This window comes from Felis catus, chromosome C1, assembly GCF_018350175.1.
Source record: "Felis catus isolate Fca126 chromosome C1, F.catus_Fca126_mat1.0, whole genome shotgun sequence".
In the NCBI taxonomy this organism is placed as follows: Eukaryota; Metazoa; Chordata; class Mammalia; order Carnivora; family Felidae; genus Felis; species Felis catus.
The window spans coordinates 9,275,830-9,300,382 of NC_058375.1; the positions used below are offsets into that span (position 1 = coordinate 9,275,830).

Sequence of the window (24,553 nt, forward strand, 5' to 3'; positions counted from 1 at the left end):
TCTCCGCAGACCAGTTCGTCAAGGTCGTATCAGCGAACTGGATGGGGGTGCAACGTGTCCCCCAACTCATGGCTGTTGGGAGGGGCCTGGCAGAAGCCGCAAGGAACCGTGTACCCCAGGCTCGGGCTCCAATACCTTTCGCCACCTCTGCCCTCTTCTCACCGCTCCGCTCCTGGCAGCTGGGGACCCCAAGCAGAACAACTGTCTCTTAAAAGATGGGGTTTTGTGGTTGGGATCAGTCCCTTCCCGAATGGCAAGGACCAGGGGTTCAGGGATTTCAGCAAAAGAACTCGCAAAAACCATGTCTTTATTTATCATTCCTGCCATACAACCAGTTTGCCATACAACCAAGCTGAGGATGGGTGGATTTTGCAAAGAAAAGAGCATCTGGGTATAGACCCTCCTGGAAACAGTCTAAACACACTGCTAAGGCTGGTTAGACTCGAGAAGCAATTTAACAATAAACTCTACAGAATTAGACATGTATGAAAGTGTCAAGGTGGCTGCTGGCTGGTTTCTTGCCTCCCCATGGGGGTCAGAGTTACGCCCATCAGTCCTGTGCAAAGGTCCTGGGGCTGGCCTGGGGGTTCACCCGGATTCTTCCTGGGGACAGGAACAGTCCCACTCACCCAGCAGAAGTGTGCCAAGGGACAGGCGCATGGGGGTGTGCCCACGTGCCGTGGCCCCCTCAGGTTCCGTGGCTTTCAAGCATGTCTCTGCATCCTGCCTTTATGTCCTCCCCTTGAAAGTGTTCATGCAGGTATAGGTTCCTGAGAATTTGTGGATCTCCTCCAGTGCAGCCTGTGGTAGTATGCTGGGGGAGTGGGGAGGGAGAAAAGAAGAGGGTCAGTGGGGGCACCAGCCACCAGGTCATAGTAGAGCAATGGTTCCCATAAGCTGCCCCAGCCCTCTCTCCAAGACACAAGGAAGGGCTTTCAAGTAAGTGGATAAACAATGTTTCCGAGGTAAAGGTAAAGGTGGCTGGTAGAAACAAACTTTCAAAACCACATTCTTAGCATTTTGGAGCCAATAGGTATCTGGGAGATCAATTCCCTCCAGGAGCCACTCATTCAACAAATATTTGCTGTGTGGGATTGAGGAGTTAGGCAGTTACCACCTCCTCCAGGGAAACTTCCCAGATTCACCCCCAGGCCTCTCCTTGGGCTTCCCAAGCCCCTGTGCTTCCCCAACGGGCCCTGGGGTGGGGGGTGGGGGGTCCTCGCTGTTTCCTTAGCAAACCCATGCCTGGAAGAAACCTCATCTCTGATCCTGGCCTGCAGTGTGGGGCTCGGCATAGAGAGGGCCCCAGTCCATTTGCTGAATCAAGTTGAAGGGCCCTGGACCACCCCAGGTGCGGGATGGGAAAGGCTCACTTCCAGCCAGAGCAATGTGGAAGTCTCCCTGGGGGCGTGGTTGTTCTGGAGTTGAGCTTGTAAAGGTTTCTCTTGGGGAAAGTGACAAGGGGGTGCAGTGCAGGGGTTGGGGGTGGGAGGTGGAAAACTAGTGGAAGATAGAACAGGAAATGTAGGCTGCGGGCTTACTGTGGAAAGCACTGAGATGTTCTAGACAAACCAGCTTTTTCCTAGAATGTTCAGAAAGGCTTCTAAGAAGCTCCCCAAGGTGTGTGTGGGGGGCGGGGATGGCAGCTCCATCCTGGTGAGGACATGAGGCTCTACCCTCCTAGGGGCTCCCAGAGGCAGCCAAGGGCATGTCAGAGCCTCAGTCAGGATGGACTAAGGGAGGCAAAGATGTGGCCCAATGAGGAAGCTTCTGGGCCTGCGACTGGAGCCAATCCTCAGCTGTAGACACACAGCCAGAGGGGAGCCCGCGTTCCTGGGAGCTGATGTCTGATGAAGGTACTCGGGCGCTTCACTTCCCGGAAAGGCCTTTCAGGTCAGAGGGTCGGTGAGCTGGGGGTTCGAGGCGGCAGATGGCTGGAGGCCCAGAGGAACCAGGACCCAAGGTCGCTGGGGCTCCAGGGTCGAAGCTCTCCCTGACGCCCTGTGTTCAGCTGGGCACCTAGAATGGCCCCTTCATTGTGGGACCAGGATGGGCAGGGTGTGCTGCTCAAAGTCTAGAAAGTTCTAGGAAATGTGATGCTGGGCCAATTCTGAAGGAGGATGACCTCTTCTTGAAAGCCTACCTCCTGAGGTAGTCTGTTCTGGTACCTCCCACCTGACTAGTCCTGGGGCGTTTCTGTGAGTCCCAAACATTGCAAACCCTGTTTCCCCCCATTAGATTGAACTTCCTGAACACGGGGGCCAAGTGCTGGTCCCGGGAACAATGGTTCTCAAAGTGTGGCCCAGGAACCCTTGGGGGGGGGTACCCGAAATCTCTTCAGAGGTTCAACTGGTTTTGTAATAACCCCAAGACATATTTGCCTTCGCACGCTCTTCTCTCACAGCGTGCAGCTGAGTTTTCTGGAGGCTCCGTGACATGTGACATCATAGCCGATTAAAATCAGAAGCAGATATAAGAAATCCAGTTGTCTTCAATTAAGTCAGGCAATAAAGAACTTCCCCCAAATGCAAAACAACACCATTCTTCCTACTCCATATTTTTTGGAAAATACACTTTTTATAAAAATATCATATTTATAACAAGGTATGGATTTATTACCGCTGCCTACCCATCAATCAATATTTTAAATCTAAACACATACATAAAAGTTGTAACAATTTTTCTCAGTTTTAATTTCTCATACAGTTACTAATAATAGGTACGACACATCAAAAAAAGGTCCCTGGCTTCTTCTAATTAAGATCGTAAAGGAGTCCTGAGACCAACGCTTTTGAGAACCACGGCTCCCTACGAAGTGTGGGAAGTCCCTGGGACACAGGTCTCCACCGATGGTTTTCCTGCCCACAGCAGACATGAGTAATCGATCACATGTGTATTTTCTCCTCCTGCCGCCTCTTCCCCGCCAGCATTCACCAGCGGGAGGGGAAACAGCCAGCGTGAACGTGACCCAGAACTTTCTCCCCCAGCCCGTACCTTTTCAAGATAATGAGGGCATGCATCGTCCACGGGAGAAGGAGGAGGGCCTGATTCAGCTGCACGGCTTCCACCGTCCTCCGGGCCACAGTCTCCGGCTTCAGCGGGGGGAAGAGGTTGGGGAACCTGGTACAGGAAGAGACAATATGGGTTTCTCCTAGAGAGAAGCACGCACTTCTGCTGACCATCTCCGTGGCTAACATCCGCGGGCCGTCCCTCTGGCTTTTCCTGTTTGGGAGACTCGAGTCCCCCTTGGAACATTCTCCCCGCCCCTGCCTGCTTCCCCAGAAATGTCGGGAGTTCCTCCTTCCCCTTCTTCCCAGTGGGTCTCGCCTGGAGAATGGAGGTCTTGTAGCCCACCCCCTGGGAACCATTCTTCAAAATGCTTCCTTTAAAATGTCTTTTAAAATGTCACCCAGGGGCGCCTGGGTGGCTCAGTCGGTCAGGCATCCGACTCTTGGTTTTGGTTCAGGTCATGATCTCATGGTTCATGAGCTCGAGCCCCATGTTGGGATCAGCACTGAGAGTGTGGAGCCTGCGTGGGATTCTCTCCCTCTCTCTGCCCCTCCCCTGCGCGCGCTCTCCCTCTCTCTCAAGATAAATAAACATTAAAAAAAGTACTAACATGTCACTCAGACCCTCTTCCAGCACTGTCCTGGGCCCTGCCCACTGCCTGACCTCTCTCCCTTGTCACTCTTCTCCCAAAATCCAGGCCAACCTTTCTGTTTCTGTCGCTTCAGCTCCCTGCCATCTCAGGGCCTTTCGCCAGCTGTCCCACCAGGGAGGGTTCTCGGCCCATCCTCTCTGGGTGGCCTCTGATCTCCTCCCCCTGCTAATTTCCTTGACCGCATTTACCACGTGGCCTTGCCTGTCTGCTTGTTTGCTTGTCCGTGGCCTGTCTCCCCTGTCAGACTGTGAGTGCCACAAGGGCAGAGGTCTGGTCGGTCTTGCTCCCTGTTTTAGCCCCTGGTGTGCAATACCTGGCATATAGTGGGTGCTCAATAAACGCTTTGCGGAACCGATGAACCCGGAACAACTTGCTGCTCCCCGAATGTGCCCTGCTCGGCCCGTCTGGAGGTGGGGTTCTGCTGGGAATGCCCTTCTCTGCCCCGCTGGCTGGTCCCCTCCTTGATTCATTGATTCACTGAGCTGGTCAAACGTTTACAGAGTGCCTTCCACGGGGTTGGTAAATGAATAAATGATTGAATAAGCATGGCTGTTTTCTCGTGCCTGTTCAGAGGCCTCTGACCTGAGCCCTGCACAGTGACGATGCTCCCTGTCAGGCCTGAGCTAAATCCAACAGGCATCATTTGCTCCAATTCATAGAGAAGGGAGCTGAGGCTCTGGGGAGATGGTGGGGCCCTAAGGGCTCAAGCCAGGCTAGCATGAGCCCCGGGCCAAAGCTCTGTCCCCCTCCTCACTTGCAGCTTGTCCTCCCATCCTTGGTGGGCCTGTAGGCGCAGGGCTGACCTTGATCCCACGAAGTGCTTGTGCTCAGGTACCAGGAGCATTTAGGGTGACGAATCTCTCGGAGCTGATGTCACCTTGGGCAAAGGCAACTCTTGGGACCCCAGCACGGGCTGGTTGGTCTCAGAGAACCCGTGGATCTGCCCCCACACCCTCCTGGCCACGAGCTTCCTCTGCTATCTTAATGTGCAGCTAAGGTGCTCACAGCCCTGCAGTCTGGAAGGATGGCCACCGGGAGCCTGCAGAGATGAATGTGTTGACGAGCCCTATAGACATGGCGGACAGTTTGGTTTTCCAGCCACGACCAGGGCCCAGCCTACTTGCTATGCAGGGGAAGGGAAGACAGGATGGATAGGGCCGAGCTCTGTGGGGACAGGGGGCCCTTCCTAGCAAGACCCCTGCAGGGGAGCCTGACAGAGGAGGCCGGCGCGTCTGCTGGAGGGACTTTCTCCTTTCCCTCCTGGTGGGTGGGATGGGTATATAGGGAGCTATTACTCCCACGGAGGCCGTGCAGACTTGCAGAATAAGCGAGTTCGGCCCATGTCCATCTGTGTGGCCCTGGGCAAGTAGCTTCGTTCCTCTGAGCCTCAGTTCCCACGTCTGTGAAGCGCGGACAAGAGCCCCCTCACGGGGTTGCTGAGGGCCACGTGTAGCAGCATTTGTAAAGTGGCTGTTGCGGCTGGGACATGGAACAAGATCAATAAATAGCAACTTGCAAACAACAGCACCTACATGGCCGTTCTTGCCAGAAAACCCATCAGTTTTGTCCTAAACATCTGTCTCCACCTCCCTTTAATGCTGGGAAGCTGTTAATCATGGTTGGACAGGAAACCAATGCTTCTCTTCTCTTCTTTCCTTCTTTCTTGCTTTCTTTCTTTTCTTTTAGGGAATGGAAGTTGTTTACACATCAGTCATCCTTTTATGACCCTTCCCCCCAAACCTCGGGGCTCACCTGCACAACCACAGGTAACTAACCTTCCCCTAGTGCTTACTACGTGCCAGGCAGGCTAGGTGAGTCACATCTAGGAGCTCAGCTAAGCTGTGAAGAAGGGTACACTTTCAATCCCTTCTTAAAGATGAAACCAAGGCATAGAAAAGCTGAGTCACCTGTCCAAGGTCACACACAGCTGGGATTTGGTCCTTGATTGTTTGGGCCCAACCTCTGAACCACTGTAGAAAAATGTCGCCTTTCCTTGAAGTGATAGAGAGGAAACGGCCAGAAGATGAGACAGGAACACCCCGCGAGAGGTCTGCTGATGTCCTGCCTACTTCTGTGCCCTGGAGCCCACCTGAAACCCAGGATTGCCCCTGCTGCTCTTCCGTCCAATAGACATTTACCGAGCACCTCCTGTATACCCAGAAGAAAAGAAACCGGCCCAAAGTGGTATGGGGGGCCGGCAAGCCAATAGGGAACATCAACAGTCATTAATCCCACCTCCTCTAAATACAGAATCCGTGATCACCTGCATGTGAGTCAGGTGGAAATGTGGATTTCCGTGGCACACGAAAGGTATGATCTGATAGGAAGATTAATCACATCTGCGTTCATGGAGATGTTCACTGTCAGTTAAGGACAAAAAGAGCAGCCGTTCATTACTGAACATCTAGCATGCCGGGCTTTGCACCAGATGCCTCACATGTATTATTTGTAATCCTCCCAAAGATCCCCGAGGGAAATATTATTTCCACTGTTTTACAGATGAGCAAAGCATACAGAGGTAGCAAGACTGGCTCAAGGTTTCACAAGTGTAGAGAAGGAGGGATGACCAAGCCAGTCTCAGTAATAACAACCAAGGGGGACTGAGTGATTCCCACATGGCTCGTGCTGTGCTAAATGCTTTCCACCAGCTGTCTCATTAAATTCTCACGGTGAACCTCTACGCCATCTTCGTGTGTGGAAGAACCTATTGTGTATAATTTAGAAGGCAAATCTGTTATTATATGCTGCATTGCAAAAGCAAGGAAAGTAGCTGTTGGATAATTCCCCATCGTCACCTGTCCCTAACTTTGTGCCCCTTCATGACTGTACATCATTAGAGCACCATTATTGGGGACTTACTATAGACACATGCAGTGTTCCTTGCCAGATCCCATTTTATCCTTATCATAGAACCCTAGACGTGGACATCCTCATCGTCCCGTTTTATTTTATTTTAACATTTACTTATTTTTAAATTTTTTTTCAACGTTTATTTATTTTTGGGACAGAGAGAGACAGAGCATGAACGGGGGAGGGGCAGAGAGAGAGGGAGACACAGAATCGGAAACAGGCTCCAGGCTCCGAGCCATCAGCCCAGAGCCCGACGCGGGGCTCGAACTCACGGACTGCGAGATCGTGACCTGGCTGAAGTCGGACACCTAACCGACTGCGCCACCCAGGCGCCCCTAACATTTACTTATTTTTGAGAGAGAGAGCATGAGCAGGGAAGGGACAGAGAGACAGGGGGACAGAGGATCCAAAGTGGGCTCGATGGGGCTCTGCGCTGACAGCAGCAAGCCCGATGTGGGGCTCGAATTCATGAGCTGTGAGATCACGACCTGAGCCAAAGTCGGGCACTCAACTGACTGAGCCACCCAGCCACCCCACTCACCTTCCTGTTTTACCAATGAGCAATGAAGGCTACAGTGGGAACTAATTGGACCCAGGGTCAGATGGTACAATACAGGTATAAGTGAGTCAGCACCACAGGTGGCTGGCTCCAAAGCATGAGCTCTCAACCAATAGTTCCCATTCCCCTGGAGTCCCACTGGCCTGGAGGACAGGGGGTTGGGCTTCAGTCTTTCTTTAAATTAAGCTATAATTTGCATACATATAATTATGCATATAATTTGCAAAAGAAAGTTGAAATAAATCTTACCTATGTAACTGCCACTTGGATTGGAAAGAGAGAGCATTTAAAAATATTCTAGAAAGTTCCTTTGTGCTTCCTCCCAGGCTATGTCCCCGCCCCTCCAGAGATGGCCACTATTCTAATGTCTATCACCTTGGCCTGGTTTTGCCTGTGCTAGAGTTTCCTGTAATGCCTTCATGCAGAAGACACTCTTTTAAAGCGTCTGGCTTCTTTTGCTCAACGTAATACTTTCGAGATTGATCCATGCTGTTCATGTGTTAACACTGTTCTCTTGGGGAGTATTCCACTGCGTGCATGTGCACTGATACTTTGTAAGAGCTCCCTGACCTGAGAAGCAAGACCCTAAGCCACTACAGTGTCCCATAGCCTCGCACATAGAGAATCAGGTATGAGACCACAAAGCCAAACAGAAGGGGCTTCCGTGATATTTTTAAATTTTAGCTCTCTCTCTGCATACTAAGCACGTCCCTGGTCCGATCCGCTGTGGGACTTGGCTTAAGGGAGGGGAGTCCCCCGCTCACTGACCTGACCCTCATACCCTGGAACATCTCGGTGCTGGTGTGGAAGGGCAGCACGGTGGTGGCACTGACTCCTGGACAGTCCAGCAGCCCCAGGGTCAGGCTCTCCATGAAGGCGAAGGCCGAGGCTTTGGACGTGCAGTAGTCGATGGCACCAGGGATGGCAGACAGCGCCAGCACGGAGTTGAGACACACGATGTGGCCGTTCTGCAGCTCCAGCATGCGCGGCAGGAAGGCCTTGGTGGTCTGAGGGTGGGTGGGAGGTCAGTGTGGAGCTGCCGCGGGCTCCAGCAGCCCCTCTGAAACCTCTTCTGGGGAGCACGACCACCCCGGGCACAGGCACCACTCCATGACTGAGCTCTCCTGGGAAGGGAGGGGAGGGGGCCGAGGCCCGCCCACCGCAGGGCACCGAGCTCCGCATTTCTGTACGTCCAGATGTCTCCAGGAGCTGGGCGGTCATTGCTCTTACCTGGCCACCTTGCCTCCGGACATCTCCCTGGCCTGAGCCCAAGCCCCGGTGAGCCTCTCCCCACCCCCCTACAGCAGCCTGGAGGGCAGGAACACGTCACTGTCACGCCCAGGGCCGGCTGTGGCCCAGGACGGCCCTTACCCAGAACTGGCCCAGGGTGTTGATGTGCTGGGACTTGAGAAGGGCGTCATCGTCACTGTCCATCAGGCTCTTCCCGTGAACCACGGCAGCATTGTTCACCAGGATGGTGATGTCGCCCACCTGTGGGCAAGGGGGCCGCGGGGCTGTTAGGGCAGCCGGTCCCGGTGGCCTGCACCCACAGGGGCGGGGCCTGCCCCCTCGACACCAGCTGTGTGCCCCTGGACAGCCACATCATCTCTCTGAGCCTCAGTCTGGATTTGTGAGATGGAGCTGATGGCCGTACCGGGGTTGATCTGAGGGTCAGAAATACTTCGTGGCACACAGCATGTTTACGATAAATGAGGTTATTGCTACACAGAAGCACTTAACATTCACCACGGACTAGATAGCAAACAGGATGGGTTTTGCTCTTGTGGAAGTCACTGATACATTCACCGTGAACAGATGGCTGGAGTCAGGAGGAAGATCCTCCCAGAGGGCGATGGGACTTATGCCCCTGAGAAACTCACAAGGTTTCTTCCAAAGGGGACAACAGGTGATTACTTCTGTTATGTAATCAAGCCACACACCTAATCCCTGCCCCAAAGAACACACGCGCACACACACACACACACACGCATGCACGTATACACTCACGCACACGGACATGCACACACAGCTTGGGCCAGCTTCCGGGACAGTCCCCAGACATGCCCCGAAAACAGCCATTTTGCCATTTGCAATGCTCTCTCCCAGGCCAGGCAGGTGAGAGAATGTTCTCTTTGGCTATTGTGTCTTGTGTCCAGCCGAACTCGGGACAAACCCTCCTGGGCACTTACCTTCTCCCGGACAGCTTTGGCCGTCTGGTATACCTCCTCCCGGTTGCCTACATCACAGATGAAGTAGTGGCACTCGGTGCCCATCTGCCGAATCTCCTCTGTCGTCTCTTTCAGGCATTTCTCAGTCCGGCCCCAGAGAACGATCTGGAAGGAGAGGATGGCAACACCAAACAGGTGGTGATTAAATGACCCATCGTAATTCAATGGTGGGCAATGGAAATTCAGCAGTTTGCCCGAGTAATTGGCGAGTCAAGTAGCTAGCCTCCCCGATTGCACCCAACGACGGCACGCCAAGCACATTAACAATACGACTTTCGGAACCGAACGGACAGTTACTGAGCCCATTTACGACAAGTCGATGGATGCATTATTTACAAGTCTCTCTTAATGTTTATTTATTTTTGAGAGACAGAGACAGAACATGAGTGGGGGAGGGGCAGCAAGAGAGGGAGACACAGAATGTGAAGCAGGCTCCAGGCTCTGAGCTGTCAGCACAGAGCCCGACACGGGGCCAGAACTCACAGACTGCGAGATCATGACCTGAACCGAAGACACTGAACCAACTGAGTCACCCGGGCTCCCACACAAGACTTTCTTACACATTCCTTTCCACAGGACACCTCCCACCAACAGATTCTAGTTACTCTACACAGTTTGGAGTGACAACACTCCTGTATGGTATTCCAGAATGTTCTCAGGAACAAGCTGGCCTTCCTACCCAGTAGGTCTAGAGCCAGGTTTATGAGCACCAGCCTCCAGAATGGACTGGAAGGTCTTGGCCATGAGGCCCACAGAGGTGAAGTGGACTCCCCACCTAGCTGTGGCCCCATTGGGAAGGAGGGCACGAAGAGAGGCACCCAGACTCCCACTAAGAAAGAAATGCTGCCGTCCCCACAGGCAATAAATGTGGGACCCGTTGCACTAGGAGGAGACCCTGGTGGGGCCAATGAATGGACTCCTAACAGTGTTGGACAAACTTATGAATGGCTGGCCATAAAAGGCTCAGAAGAGAAGGCTGGTTCACTCTCAACCTTGACCCCAGCGAGAACAACCCACCTCCCCATGACATGATGTGTCCCTGGGTCCAGAGAGGCCCCCGTCGGTAAAAGGGTTGGGTCCCTGGGTCCAGAGAGGCCCCCGTCGGTAAAAGGGAACTAAGGACCTTAATAAAATTCAGCTCTGGCAGCACAGGGCAATAGAGGCAGGGGCTGGAAGGCATCGGAAAAAGGAAGAGATGGGGTTTCCCCAGGGATTAGTCTAATGGGTTTCTATTTTCATTTCTTCCTTCTAAAATTGTCAATGAAACTCCTCCTTGAAAAATGAAACCCAACATGGTACCCAGTGTGTGAAACTAGGTTTCTTCACAAGGAAGACATTCCAGGTCCAACCACAGATTTTTCCCTCTAGAAGAAACTAACGAGAACAGGAAGGCCGTGTTGGGTAAGCACGCGTTTTCAAGTGAAGGCTACAGAGGTGGCTCCAATCACACCAGCCCAGAACCCGATGGATTTCTCCAGTCCGCTCTGTGACACAGTAGAGAGAAAAGTCACACAGACTAGTTGGTGGTGGGAACGGTTTTATCAGCTGTAGCCCTTAAAATCTCAGCACTTTCGCTTAAGCAGAAAGGGCCCCAAAGGGAGTAGCTGGAGGGATACACAAAAGACCTGGTGTGCTCCCCCACCCCCAAACTTTCTGGAATGTACAAATCCCCTGAATAAAGCAATGGGCTTTATCTTATTAGGAAAGGAAACGAAAAGAGCTGGTGGTCTCCAACGGACCTGCTTTTTTGTACTAGTGCTTTAGATACTTTTGAAAATTTACAAAAAATGTTTATTTATTTTGAGAGAGAGAGAGAGAGAGAGTGGGGAGGGGCAGAGGGAGAGAGAGAATCCCAAGCAGGCTCTGTGCTATCAGCGTAGAGCCCAACATGGGGCTCGATCTCACAAACTATGAGGTCATGACCTGAGCCAAACTCAAGAGTCCAGACGCCTAACCAACTGAGCCACCCAGGCGCCCCTGAAATATTTTTAAAAAGAAAATAAAACTGTTTTTTCAACCCCTGAAACATCCCTGGGAAGGCCAGTTTGAAGACCCCACCTAGTCCAACCGCTTTATTTCTTATAATTAAGTCTTAAAATACAGGAAGTGTTTTACAAGGAAGGATTCCATCAGTGGCTCTCCATGACCACAAAAGTCCTTTAAGGGCAAACGGACTGCAATTAGACAGTCTCCAAGGGACACTTTCTTGTCTATTGAACTAAAAACAGACTTAGAGTGTGTTCCTTCAGGGGAGGCAGGGAGATTCACTTCAGGAAGAAGAAAAAAACCATCTCTTGTGGGAAGGTAATTGGGTGTAAGCATCCTCCACTCCACCCTTGCCTTGTAGTCCTTGTCACCCAAGTTTCTTTCCATCCTCCCTTGTTACCCCATCTGCCTATCTGTCCATCCATCCATCCATCCATCCATCCATCCATCCATTCACTCATCCATCCATCCATCTACCCACCCCATCCATTCTTCTTCCCTCCTTCCCATCCATACATCCATCCATCCATCCATCCATCCACCTCTCTTTTCTTCCTTCTACTCACTCTCTCCCACCATCCAACCACCCTCCATCTAATTCTGACTATGTCAGCCTGAGGTGAAGGTGATCTTTGGCCTCTTTTCTCCTCCCCTAGTCCCTGCTCAACCCTATCCCACCTCCAGCTCCTATGGGGAACAGGGCCACGGGGTTTGCACCGTTCCCTAGGGTCTGGCAGAAGGCAGTGCCTCTGAGGACTCTGAGAATTTCTGGACAAGTGGAAAGAGAAGGGAAGTGTAAAGCTGGGGTGGGTGTTGGCAGGTGCAGGGGTCCTAGGAGCACAAGCGAGCCCCTCAGAGGGTCTGGGGCAGTAGTACACACAGGAGACCTGTATTCTGGGAACCTTGGGTTGCTTCTCAGCACACACAGGTGTGCATGGGGTTCCAGCAGAAGGGGCACCAGGGACTCCTGGCCGGATTAACTAATTCTTCCTGACCCCCCCCTCCCCCAGTTCTCAGGTAGGGCAAGGAGGGTTGGGTCTAACCTCGCCTCCGGTCTGCCCAGGAAACCAGCCATCAGGAAACCAGGGAGGCCAGGACTGTCCATGTGGCTGGAAGAAAGCCCTGAAGAGGGAAACAGGGACTGGGGGAAAGGGGGCAAAGGGAACGCTGTGTCCACTCATTTCCCGTGGGCAGGGGATACATCCAGGCGGGGCCATTTCCTTTTCGGGGTCTGTTGAGGATGCCCTGGTGGGCTGGCTTCCTCATGCTCTGTGCTCAGAGCCTCCAGCTCTCCCTGGGCACAATGACAGGGCTGCTTGCTGCCCGCCCCGCCCCCGCCCCCAACCCCACTGGGCTGGGAGCCCCCTGAGGGCCCTCAATCCTGGCTTGTTCATTTTCACATTCTAGGGCCCAGCACGGCACATGCTGTTCGCTGGGTGAATGAATGACAGTTCACCTGCCACAGGTGGGACGGGCAGGGAGGAGGTATGAAGGCTGAGATCACCCCATCCTCCTTGATGGAGCCACGAAGGTCCTAGAACCCTCAACATAGAGTCTGCTTGGACCAAGATTCAGTGAGACCCAGATTTCCCCAGTGCCTCAAAACCACCCTGGGGCTGTGCTGTGATGTGAAGAGTCAAATCTGAGGTTGAGACCCTTGAAGGGGGCAAGGGGTTACTCTCAGATGGAAAAAGGCTCAGGGCCATGCATGGGTGCCTCACTGGTGGCCACGGGCGGGTCGTCTGGGGATGGGAGGGCTTCACCTGTGCCTTGCTGGCTTCCCCTTCTCCAGTGCCCTGCCTGGACCCCTCTGGGGACCCAGAGTTGCTGACCAGGAAACCGGCAGATTCAGCCCAGCAGGTCTGCCCACACGGTCCCTGCCCGGAGTCAGCTGGGGGTGACTCCGGACAGCTGACAGGACAAGAGTCCCACCCGGCGTCAGAACGGAGGAGAGGACAGGCAGGCAGGAGGCAGGGGTCTGAGAGGGGCGTGGGGTGAACAGGAGAGGAGGGGGCAGATTGACGAGCCCGTGGAACCCCAGCCGGCCTCCTCTGAATAAACTCCCAGGACAGGGAGCAGCTGGTGAGGGCCAGCGGGCCCGGGATTCACTCTTAGGCCTGGTTGATAAAATGAGGGTTCAGGGTGACTCCACACTGGCGGCCTCCCAGCCTCTCTGGGGCCAACGGTTAGCTCCTGTCCTTCAGGCTGCATGGAGGGAAGGGGACCAAGACATCCGGCCCCTCTCAGGCCACGGCCGCCCTGTCCGGCCCAGGGTCCCTGCCCTTCTCTCCCTCAAAGCTGCCCTCACCGCAGCTCCAGCCAGCCTGAGCCCGAGAAGCCCCAGAGTTGAAGGCCACTGTCACCCACTTCTCACAGCTGAGGAGACCATGAGGCCAGAGGTCAGAGGTCCGCGGGTCCAAGCCCTGCCTGCTCCCCAGGTCCCTGGCTCTGCCCCTTCGGGGCTCCCACCCAGCCCGAGGTGGCTGTCTGTTTGGCTCTCTCTCCCCATCGTGAGGATGAGCGAGGAAGCTCACGGTTACAGCTTGACACTCACGCATCACATGCTGAACTTGGCCCCCAGTGTGCTGTCCTCGCCATTTCCCATCTACATCTTGTCTCCTGGATAAATGTCATTCATTCCGAGTTCCCTGTGACCCTACCTAGTGCCCAGCACGCTGTTCTCCTTTGCTTTAAATGCCAAGCCTACTTGTGGACTCCTATTCATCCTGCAGAACCCTGCTTGAATGCCCCCTTGGTTGTGAAGCTTCTCTGGCTGCTCCTTCTATCCTTCAATAACACACAATAATCCACAATAGCAACATCATGACACAACAGCCAGTGTCTAGTGAGCATTTTCCATAGGCTGGGTACCCTCCGTGTGTTTTCCTTTCATCCTTACAATTCCATGAGTGGGTATGGTTACTCTGTCCATTCTGCAGGTGAGGCTCAGACAGGTAAAATGACTCGTCCAGGGTCACACCACTGGTGCAGTGCAGTGTGAGCCAAGCCTCACATGCCCAACTGCCAACACTGATCTTTGAGCGTGAACACCCCTGCCTCCCCCGCAAGCTTGCAAGGTCCTCTGGGGAATCCCATCCATTCTATCCATCTGGTAACCTCAGCACCCAGCAAGAGTAAAAGCCAACTAACACTGTCACATGACATTGGCCCAGGGAGGCCTCTAGAAAAAATCTGCTGGCCAGAGAACAGTGAGTGACTCTTCTCCACCCAGCCTTGCCTTCTTTGCCCAGAGATGCTTGCATGCAGGCCTGCACTTGGCATTCATTGCTGGAGTTCAGCTGCAGAGAGCACAGTCCCCCTCCCCAGTGACGTGAGCTGGGTGGTCTCCGGGCGGATCCCAGGAGGAGCATCTGTTTATAATCGGCGGCCCCGGAAAGATCTAAGTCCCTCGGAAGGTCTTTGGCAGAACAGCTCATGTCTCACGGGTCCCATGTCTTGGAGCGAAGCGATGCTGAGTTGGTTTCCCAGAAGGAAGAAAATACCCACCAGAGACCCCAAACCATGGCAGGGAAGGGGGGTGGGTGGGAGGGTCACGGTTTTGAGGGTGCACAGCTCTCCTCCACTCTTAGCACCTCCAGCGGGAGGACGTTCATAAAAATCCATTCTCAGAGCTTCGTGTGGCCCGCAAGGGGTGCGGGTTGGTGACGCTGGGAGCACGGACACGTGCTGTCCAGCGGAAGTTAAATTTTAAGCTCTCTTCTCTTTCACAGTCCTGCCTGTTTCCAAAAAGAGACCCCCTATCTTTTGAGAAGAGTGGCCGAGAACACAGGCTCAGGAGCCAGAGACTGCTGGGCTCAGTTCTCTGATCTACCCCTCAGAAGTTACACGAACTTAGACACCCACTGAACCTCTCTATAAATTAAGGTTATGAATTTCAAAGGGTGGTTGGGAAGATGAAGAAAGGACATGACAAACGCTCGCTATTATTATTATTCTTATTATTAACTCAGGAACATAAATAGATCTCTGCTCGCAGAAGATCCCACTCTCCCCCCATAAAACTGGGGTCACCGGGGTGACAGATGCCTGGAAGACCGGGGCTTCATTGCCTTGCTTCTAGACACAGCCTCAACTGGGGCCGCACCGCAGAATCTTAGAGGCCTCTCCATTTCCATCCTTCCACTCGACTTACAAGACCCTCCTTTGTCCACAGTCCTGGGCCCACGAAGGTGGAGACCAGTGTCAAAACCGTCCAAGGATTTCCCGAGACAGGTGTTCCCGCTGAGCTCCGGGAACCCTGGGGGAATCTAGCGAGGAGCCTCCAGGGCTGCTGAGGGGTGGGAGGCTTGGTAGACGGGGTCCCTGCTCCCCCCCCCCCCACCCGGGTCATTCAGAGCACTGTCACTTTTATTTGTCTTCTAGAACAGCCATTTCTATACAGATTCCGTTGCTAAAAAAATAAAACGAAGTTTGAATACTACGGCTCTGGATCCTTAGCCCTTTCTTCTCTGGAATGGAAGCTTTTTTTTTTTTTTTTTCTAGGAATGAACCCCAACCAGCTGCCTCCAGCTCTCACCCATTGGGAGTGCTGGGCGGTCACCCCCAACAGGCAAGCAGCCCACCTTGTCTTTCAAAGACAACCCTTCAGAATCCATGACAGTGATGGGATACTCCCTCGAGACATTTCAGATTTTTTAATCTTCCCACCTCCCCCCTTTCCCCGAGAGCCCCGTTTCTGCCCTCAACATGCACCCGTTTGCACCCTGCCCTTTGCATAGCCTCCGGTTCGCTGTCTGTGTCCCCCCCGCTGATGTGTGACCCCAGCGGGTCAGAGGGGGCAAAGGCACTGGGCCTCCTTGCTGGGGGCTCAGGCCGGAGGCGGTTCCCCCTTCCTGTCCCCGTGCTGCCGAGCTGCCCGAGTGACAGGCAGGGCAGGCTTGCGCTGGCTTCGCTCCCTGTTTGGGCCTGCCCAGAATGTTCTGGCTACCGCCGGCTCAGCTGTTGGAGCGGACTGTTAGGAAGCTCCTCAGATTAGATCAGGCAGCAGTGTCCTCCTCCCACGAGTCCCTGACCACAGCCTGGAGCCGGACAGAGACTTCCTCCCGCCGAGGTCCGCCTGGAACTGGCCCGTGGGAGCCACGGGGAGAACCGCGAGCATCATGCGGACACCTGCTGCAGGTCCCCACCCAGCCCTCTGGCAGCTCTAGGAGGGGGGCCCCAGGCCCAATCCGAAAATGAGGAAACTGAGGCACGGAGGGGCTGTGTGATACGCCTGAAATGACTCAGCTCGTAATGGTAGAGCCGGAACTCCAACCCGCTGGGTCTGATGCCCAGTCCTGTGCACTCGGCCGCCGAACTTCACCTGCAGAGCGAAGAGCCAAGTGACCCCATAAAGGGCCACATGTATGCACTGCACAGCTGTCACCGAGTGCACACCACATGACAAGGGCTGGACGGCAAGGCGTCCACCTCCCGGGAAGCCGCTGCCCTGTGACCGTGTAGCACATGGCCCTGCTGACCAACTATGTGCCACATGGGTGACAGTGATGATCCTCAACACTTTGCGAGGCTACCGGGGGCCTTTAGAGGCTGAGGTGGGAGAACAGGTGAGGACAGGACCCACTGTCCCTGAGCATAGGTTAGCACAGTGGCCGGGGCAGTCGGGGGGGGGGGGGTTGGGGGAAGGGGTGTGCCAGGAGCATCCCCGGTTCTCCCAGCGGGCAAGAAGGAGAACGGGACTCACCGCTGCCACTGCTAACGTTTCTCGGGCGCTCGCTGTGTGCCAGGCCCTGCTCTAGGCACTGTAGGTGAGGTCCTCACTACTGCCCGCAGAGGGGCATAACAGCTTGACTTGTGCCCCCCTCCCCAAGAAATTACGTCCAATTCCTAATCCCTGATACCCACGCGTGTGACCTTATTTGGGAAAAGGGTCTTTGCAGATGTAATGAGTTAAGGATCTTGAGATGAGATCACCCTGGATTAGGGTGGACCCTAAATCCAATGACAGGTGTCCTTATAAGAGACAGAAGGGAGACACACAGAGAAAAGAGGGGAGAGCCCTTCCAGGGGGCAGCCATGTAAGTGTGGTCCAGGAGAAAGGAAGGAAGAAGGCTAGGCCATCTTGGAGCTGGTGGAGTGGAGTCCCCAGGAGAGGGTGGCAGCATGGACAGGTTCAGGCGGAGTCCAGTTACATACTGCCCTTGACCTCTGGGACCAAGAATATGTATTTAAAAAAAATTTTTTTTTTCAACATTTATTTATTTAAAAAAAAATTTTTTTTTTCAACGTTTATTTATTTTTGGGACAGAGAGAGACAGAGCATGAACGGGCAAGGGGCAGAGAGAGAGGGAGACACAGAATCGGAAACAGGCTCCAGGCTCTGAGCCATCAGCCCAGAGCCTGACGTGGGGCTCGAACTCACGGACCGCGAGATCGTGACCTGGCTGAAGTCGGACGCTTAACCGACCGCGCCACCCAGGCGCCCCAAGAATCTGTATTTGATCCATAAATAACATAGGGCCACTAGAGGCTTTTTTTTTTTTTAACAGTTTTAGGTTCACAGCAAAATGGAGCAGAAGGTACAGAGAGTCCCTACATCTCCCCTGCACCCCCTCAGGCACAGCCTCCCCGACTACAACGTCCCCCATCAGAGTGGTGCACTTGTTACAACTGATGAACCCACACTGACACGCGTAAGGTCCCTATGCCTTTTCCAGAATGCCATACAGTTGGAATCACAGTATATGGGCTTTTCAGACTGGTTTCTCGCACTTAGTATATACATTTAGGGTGCCTCCGTGTGTTTTCGTGGCTTGATGGCTCATTTCCTCTTAGTGCGGAATAGGATCTCATTGCTTGAATGTTTCAGTTTATTTATCTGTTCACTTAATGGAGGGCCTCTTGGTTGCCAGTTTTGACAGCAATGAACAAAAACGCCATAGACATCTTTGTGCACGTCCTTGCTTTCTGACTTTCCAGATCTCTTCTCGGACACACATCTCCCTCCAACAATGGAAGCCTTACTTACGTCCATGAGGATAGGGGCACCCCGCCCCCCACCCCGCCACACACACACACACACACACACACACACACACCTCTAACACTTTCACCTGCCAAGAGCCATGTCTTCAGCAACTATTCAGAAACCAAGTAGGACAACTGGGCTAAGTCCCCATCTCATCCCAGGGTGTGATTCTTGTGACTCTTTTTGGTTCCAGGACCACTGGGAAAACCTCCTCAAAGGGAAACTATCTCAAAGGCTGCCTCTAAGGAAGAGCAGAACAGCTTCTCACTTCCAGCCCGAAACTCAGGGGCTGATGTTTCTTTTCACAAACACTAACAGCCTACAAGCCCGGCCCAAGGGCTGCACCTCCTTCTGTCTACCCGTAGACCACACTGGGCACAACCCAGGAGTGGGAGAACTCAGGCCAGAATTGCTAGCTGACACCTCATGACTTTTGCCCCCGTTCCCGCATCTGGACCTCCCTCCGGGCCGGGCCGTTGCAGAGAACACCAGGTGACCTTGAGATGCAGGTGCCAAGAAGGGGAGGAGAGCCAGCGGTTACAGGCCACTCTCCAGCATGGTGCACATCTCCAGCATCACCATTCTGAGAAATGAAGCTCAGACAAAAGTTTCAAAGCAGCTTCAACCTAGACCCCAAAGCCAACCTCTTTCACTGCTCCCTGTCCTGACTCACTCGCTCGCTCGCTCACTCGCTCACACATTCAAGGGGGCTTACTGAGTGGTGACCGCATGCCAGGCAGTGCTGGCAGCTCTGGAATACAGCAGGAAAGTTCTTTCCCCTCTCCTGGCATTTGCTCTCACGAGTGTACGGGGGAGACGGGGAACAACGAACATAGGAACAAACGCAATATATAAAGGTGGCCAAAAGTGCACGGAGGGAGAGGGAAGCTTTGTAGGGGGGAGGCTGGATGGAATGATCCCCGGGTGGGAGTGGTATTTACTTGGAAGGGGGGGACAGGGAAAGCCTCTCTGATAGGATAACATTTGGGCAAACTTGAGGGAAGTCAAGGAGGGAGGGATGCAGATATCTGGGGCAAGGACCTTCCAGGCAGAGGGAGCAACCAGTGCAAAGGTCCTGGGGTGCGAATGAGCTCAGGGTGTTGGGGTACAGCAGGGAGGCCAGGTGGCAGACACCAAGTTGAGCACTGCAGCTGTAAGGGGTGCGGGGTGGGGGGGGGGCATGGAATTCCATTCCCAATGAGACTGGAAACCCTTCAGAGGGTTGTCACCACAGAAATGATCACTTTTGACTTGGCTTCTGGAACGGGTTCTGACTGCGGCATTTGGGGGTTGGGAATGGGAGTGGGAACCAGGGCGGTGCAGGGGGGCCTGTCAGGAGCTGCTCTACAGGCGGGTGACACTTGAGGCAGATGGGGCAGTCAGGTGAAGTTTCTGGAAGAGGAGGGTTCAGGACTGGGCAGCCAGAGGACCCCAAAGGGTTTGGTCTGAGACAATGGTAGAACAGGGGTCCTGCACTGAGCCTCTGAGCCGCCCTCTCCAGGGAAGGTCGGCTTTGGCAAGTCCCAGGTTCGGAGGAAGAGAAAGGTCCTGACTTCGATCCCCAGGTCCCTTCAGCATCCAGAACACTGGGCTTAGGCAAAGCGAGGGGGAGGGGTGGTGGAGAGTGCGGAAACGGTTCCAGGTGGCGAGGGCCGCCTCCCCAGGAAGAGGGTGCCTGGATGCCGGCCAAGCAGGCCAGCTGCCCACCTAGCGCGCCCTTGGCCAGCTACCCACCTAGCGCGCCGCCGGTAAACACCCCAGTTTCCAATAACAAAGCGCCGGCCATCCCAACACCGCCCCTGACAGCGAAATGAGCCGCCGCAGCCTGCTCGGTGCAGGGAGGCGAGTCTGCGCTCACATGATGGGGTGAGGGGGTGGCAAGGAGGAGCCGCCGGGCGAAACCTCAACGGGTCTGGCAGGAGGCTCCAGGAAGTCTTTCTGAAAGCGGGCCCAGGGGCGGGCGGAGGGTGGGGCCCGCGGGGGTCCCGGGAGGGGGTGGGGCAGGGCTGGGCTGGAGTCCTGGGTGGGGATCGGGCTGGGATCCCGTTTGGCGGACGGAAAAGGAAGGGAGAGGGTAGGGAAGAGGGCTGGGAGGTAGATGTGGAGGGGGCGGGGCGGCGCTGTGGTCCAGGAGGTGGGGGGGGGGGGGCTTCAGGGAGGTGTCCGGAGCGCGATTGGGGAGGGGGCGGAGCAGGGGGGAGGGGGCGGGGTAGGTAGGGACCGGGCCGGGGACGGGTTGGGGTGCGGATGGGAAGGGGCGGGGGACGTGGGGAGGAGGGCCAGGCTGAGGTTGGGGGTGCGGGGAGGGGCGCAGAGAGGGAGGGGGCAGGGGAGGTGGGGAGGAGGGCCAGGCTGGGGCTGGGGTCGCCGCGCGCGCGGGGGGCTGGAAGGGGTGCCCCTCCGGCCGCGCCGCCGGGACCGCCCGCGCTTCCTCCCCGCGGTAAACAAACGGCGTGACGTCACGGGCGCCGCTGGCCCGCGGCTGAACCCGGAGCTGTAAATGAGATGCAAGGTGCCAGCAGCCTCCAGGCCGCGAGGCCTGCGCGCCACACACGCTCCTCCGCGCCGGCCTGAGGTTACCCCAGCTGCACACACGGACAGGATGCTGCAAACGCCACCAGACATTGCAACACGCAGCCAGTCTGCTGGCCGCAGCGTGAACCCTCCGCCGCCCCCCTGGCAGGCACGGGCCCAGCTGGAGCGCGGCCTCCCTCCTCCGGAGCGTCCCCGGGGGCTGGCGGCGTCCACCCATCTGGGGTCAGCCTCTCCGCTGGGGACCCCATCCCCTGCCTCTCGGGGCGGGAGGGGGTTTTCAAAACCGAGGGCTGAGCCTCTGGGGTCAGCTCTGGGCTTTCTGCCCAACAGACTGGGGAAGTGCCTGCCTTTGAGCTCGGCTTTCTGGGAAGCTCATGCCTCTTCATGGAAGCAGAAGTGCTGGGGTGCTGGGGGCCCTTCCTCCAGGTGTGAGCAGATGCCAGCGTGTCCCGCCGGCTGCCCGCCTCCACCAGGCAGGGGACCACCGTTTGTTCCAGGCGGCTCCCAGAACGGCCCTGGCCCGCACACCCTTGGCAGCCCAGGTGTCTGAACTGCCCTTGGGAATGGCAGGCAGCCTGGCTGGGGCCGGCAGGCCAGCACTGCGCTCTGGAGTTGATTTGCTGTGTGACTTTTGGATGAGTCACTTGGCATCTCTGGGCATTACCGTCTTCCCCCCCACCTCCCCCAGGGAAGTGGGAAGAATCAAAACTGGCCTCCCTGTGCCGCTGTGGGAAGGTCAAAAGTGCACGAAAGCCTCACCAGGCTCCTGGGGCTGGCTAGAAGCCTTCAGATCCGGGGCCCGATGCAGAACCTGGAGACACGGAAAGGAACCCAAGCAGGCCCTCTCTCCTCAGCCACCTACCAAACTTGCCTTCTGGATTTGCTGTGAGTGGCCAGGGCTTTGGGGACATATGGGCAAATGGTCCCCTGGGCCCAAGGAGCCGCCACACTGACTCCCCTCTTTGGACCCCACTAATTCAAGTCCTTGTGGCGACGGGTGGGGGGGGGGGGTTAAAGAAGAAATGACTACAGATCTTTAAAAAGCAGCCCAGGAATGCAGCGAGGCACCGTCTAACACCAGAGCCAATTCCAGCTTCCCTGTCACTGAAGTTAATATTTAAATCTCTCTCCCTCCCATCATCCTGTTTTATTGTCTTTACAGCATTTTGCCGCTATCTGAAATTTTAAGTTATTTCTTGCCCCCCCCCCCAAAACACACATTTTCTAGCATAGGCTCTCGGGATGAATTCCCAGCACCTGGCATGGTTGTCAGGTGCCTGCTGAGCATGTGAGCGAACGAATGAAATCATTTTGCCTCCCCTGTGAAACGGGTGATAATGTGTCTTGAAGGGGATCTCGGGACGGATGAAGTATGGCCCACAGGCCTCGCACGAGGAAGCCGGGTGGGGCCTTTACATGGACCGGGCTCTAGAGCCATACCCAGGGGCACGGAATGCCAGGTCACGTGCCTTCCCCTCCTGCCCTGGACAGCGGGAAACATGGCCCCAACAGACCCACTGCACGATGCAGAATGGACAGCACATCCCAACAGACGGCTGACGACGGCTAGCTGATTCACAGTTGCCTACACACCCACTCTACACATGCAAAAAAACCAAAAGCAGTCAGTACGGAAGCGTATTAGATTTAGCGGTGAAAACAATCGTATCGCAGTGGTCCCCAGGGCTCTAGGATTTATTCAAGAGCTTGTCTAAGGTGCTTCGGTGAGGTCTATAATCCCCTATCCTCAGTTCCTAAATCCAAAGTCTCCAAAGTCCTTTTTCCCCGTCCCCCTCTTAATTTGATCTATACATTTAAGCAAGTCCTCAAGGGGCCATGGACCTGAGCTATTGGGCCATCTTATAGATGGGGCACCGAGGTCCTAGAAATGTCAAGGGCCTGGCCAGGAGTAGCTGAGCTGGGACCCCAACCCTGGTAACACTTCTGCTGGTGGAGGTGAGACTATAGCTGTTGTTTTGGGAAAGAAAAGACTGATTTTTCACTGGGGGAGGGGTGATTCTTTCAGCATCCCCTTCCTATCCCAACCAGGCATCCGGGGGTCCCTGAGCTGGTGTGCCCAATAACACACAGCTGGTGTGTCCCAGGAAGACCTCCGGCTAATTAAGCATTATTTATGGCCCGGCCTCCTGAGGACAAGCTTTAAATTACTTGCAAGCTGTGCCAAGGTAACTATCTATCCTACAGGCCATTAATTAGGAATCGGTCTGATCTCTGCAGGAGGAAGGTCAAACGCCATGGAGTTGACCCTTCCGGCTGGCTGGCGTCATGCTATCAGGCTGGGGATCTGGGCCTGGAGGGCTGGGGGATTTGGGGAAGCAGTGGGACGTTTTGCAGCGGGAATCGGCCTGCTCAGCAAAGGGGAAAGGATGCTGGGAGCAAACCTTCACGGTTCTTGCCTGGCCCAGATGCTGGGCCCTGAGGGGATTCCCTTCAGCACCAGCCCTGCAGAAAGAGGAAAATTCTGCTGGAAAACCAGGTTTCCCTCACCTTCCAGGAACCCGGTCTGGTCCTGCACCCTGTAGAAGCTCCTCTTTGGCTCCCTAGCACTCTTTCAATCCAGTCTGTGGCCACCAAGTACTGTGAGGTGTCGCCCTTTACCATCTCCCATCACGCTACTCACACTTAGACATGCACTTCCCCTTCGCCTGGGATGTTTTCTTTCCGTGGCCTCCACCTCCTCCTTGATGTCTCGCCTTAGACCCCAGGCCGAGCCGCTGCCAGCCTTCCTTCTGCAGAAGCCAGACTGCCTGGCTTCAAATCCCACGACTATTCGTGCCGTGTGATGTTAGGCAAATATTTCACGTCTCTGAGCCTTATTCTGCTCATTTAAAAAATGAGGACAGGAACAGTCCCTACCTCTCAGATGGTCCCTGTAAGTCACCTAGTGCACAGGAAGAGCTGCATTGACAGCAAAGTCAGAGACTGGTTGGAAGCCCTACGCTGTGCCCATAGCTGACTCCCATCGTGGTTTGCTCATCAGGCACCCATCACACCATATATGTCACTGAGGGCCACTGGTCCATTTTCCCAGCTAGACTGAGGCTGGAACCCAGAACCTTGTGTTTTTTTCTTTTTTTTTTTAATTATTTTTTAAAAGTTGTTATTTATTTTGAGAGAGACAGAGAGAGCAGGGGAGGGGCAGAAAGAGGAGGAGAGAGAGAATCCCAAGCAGGCTCTGTGCTGCCAGTACGGAGCCCAATGTGGGGCTCGAAGTCACAAACTGAGATCATGACCTGAGCCCAAACCAGGAGCTGGAGGCTTAACCGACTGAGCCACCCAGGTGGCCTTGTGTTGTTTTCTGTGTAATGTCCACCTGGGCCCTGTGACCTAGGAGAGTCCCCTGTGTGCCCTTCCCTCCTATCAAATCCACCCTCATTAGGAAGCCTTCTGGTTTGACCCAGGAGCAGCTGCTCCCCCAGCACAGGGTCAGTAAAAGTCCCTGTTTTTCCATTCTGCTCTCCAAGGACAAACCTTCCCTGGGGATGTCCTACTGCCCTCATCACAATACCAGCCGCTCTGTGGCAGGAACTGTGACATCTTCCATCCTTGGTGACTCTGGATGGCACCTGAAACAGAGCTTTGTATTCAGCAGGTGCTCAGGGCAGATCCAACCAGCATTTTCTGAGCCCCTGCCCAGCATGCTGGACCATCTCCTGGAATCCTCCCAAAGGCCCTGGGAGGCTGGGATTAGCACTGTCACTTTGCAGATGAGAAAGCTTCCCCAG

The 24,553-nt window shown here is 54.8% G+C and overlaps 1 protein-coding gene across 4 annotated transcripts in view; it reads right to left on the reverse strand.

The window, feature by feature from the left end:
• Positions 1 to 290: 290 nt before the first annotated feature.
• DHRS3 (dehydrogenase/reductase 3) overlaps positions 291 to 24,553 on the reverse strand; it is a 41,344-nt gene continuing 17,081 nt past the window's right edge. For all 4 annotated transcript variants that reach the window (XM_011284598.4, XM_006934296.5, XM_006934295.4 and 1 more), the window contains 5 exons: positions 9,260 to 9,403; positions 8,442 to 8,561; positions 7,839 to 8,077; positions 2,995 to 3,120; positions 291 to 814 (listed from right to left, as the gene is read on the reverse strand). In XM_011284598.4, the coding sequence (XP_011282900.1) occupies positions 730 to 814; positions 2,995 to 3,120; positions 7,839 to 8,077; positions 8,442 to 8,561; positions 9,260 to 9,403 (714 nt within the window). In that variant the 3' untranslated portion in view covers positions 291 to 729. The remainder of the gene's footprint in view (positions 815 to 2,994; positions 3,121 to 7,838; positions 8,078 to 8,441; positions 8,562 to 9,259; positions 9,404 to 24,553) is intronic.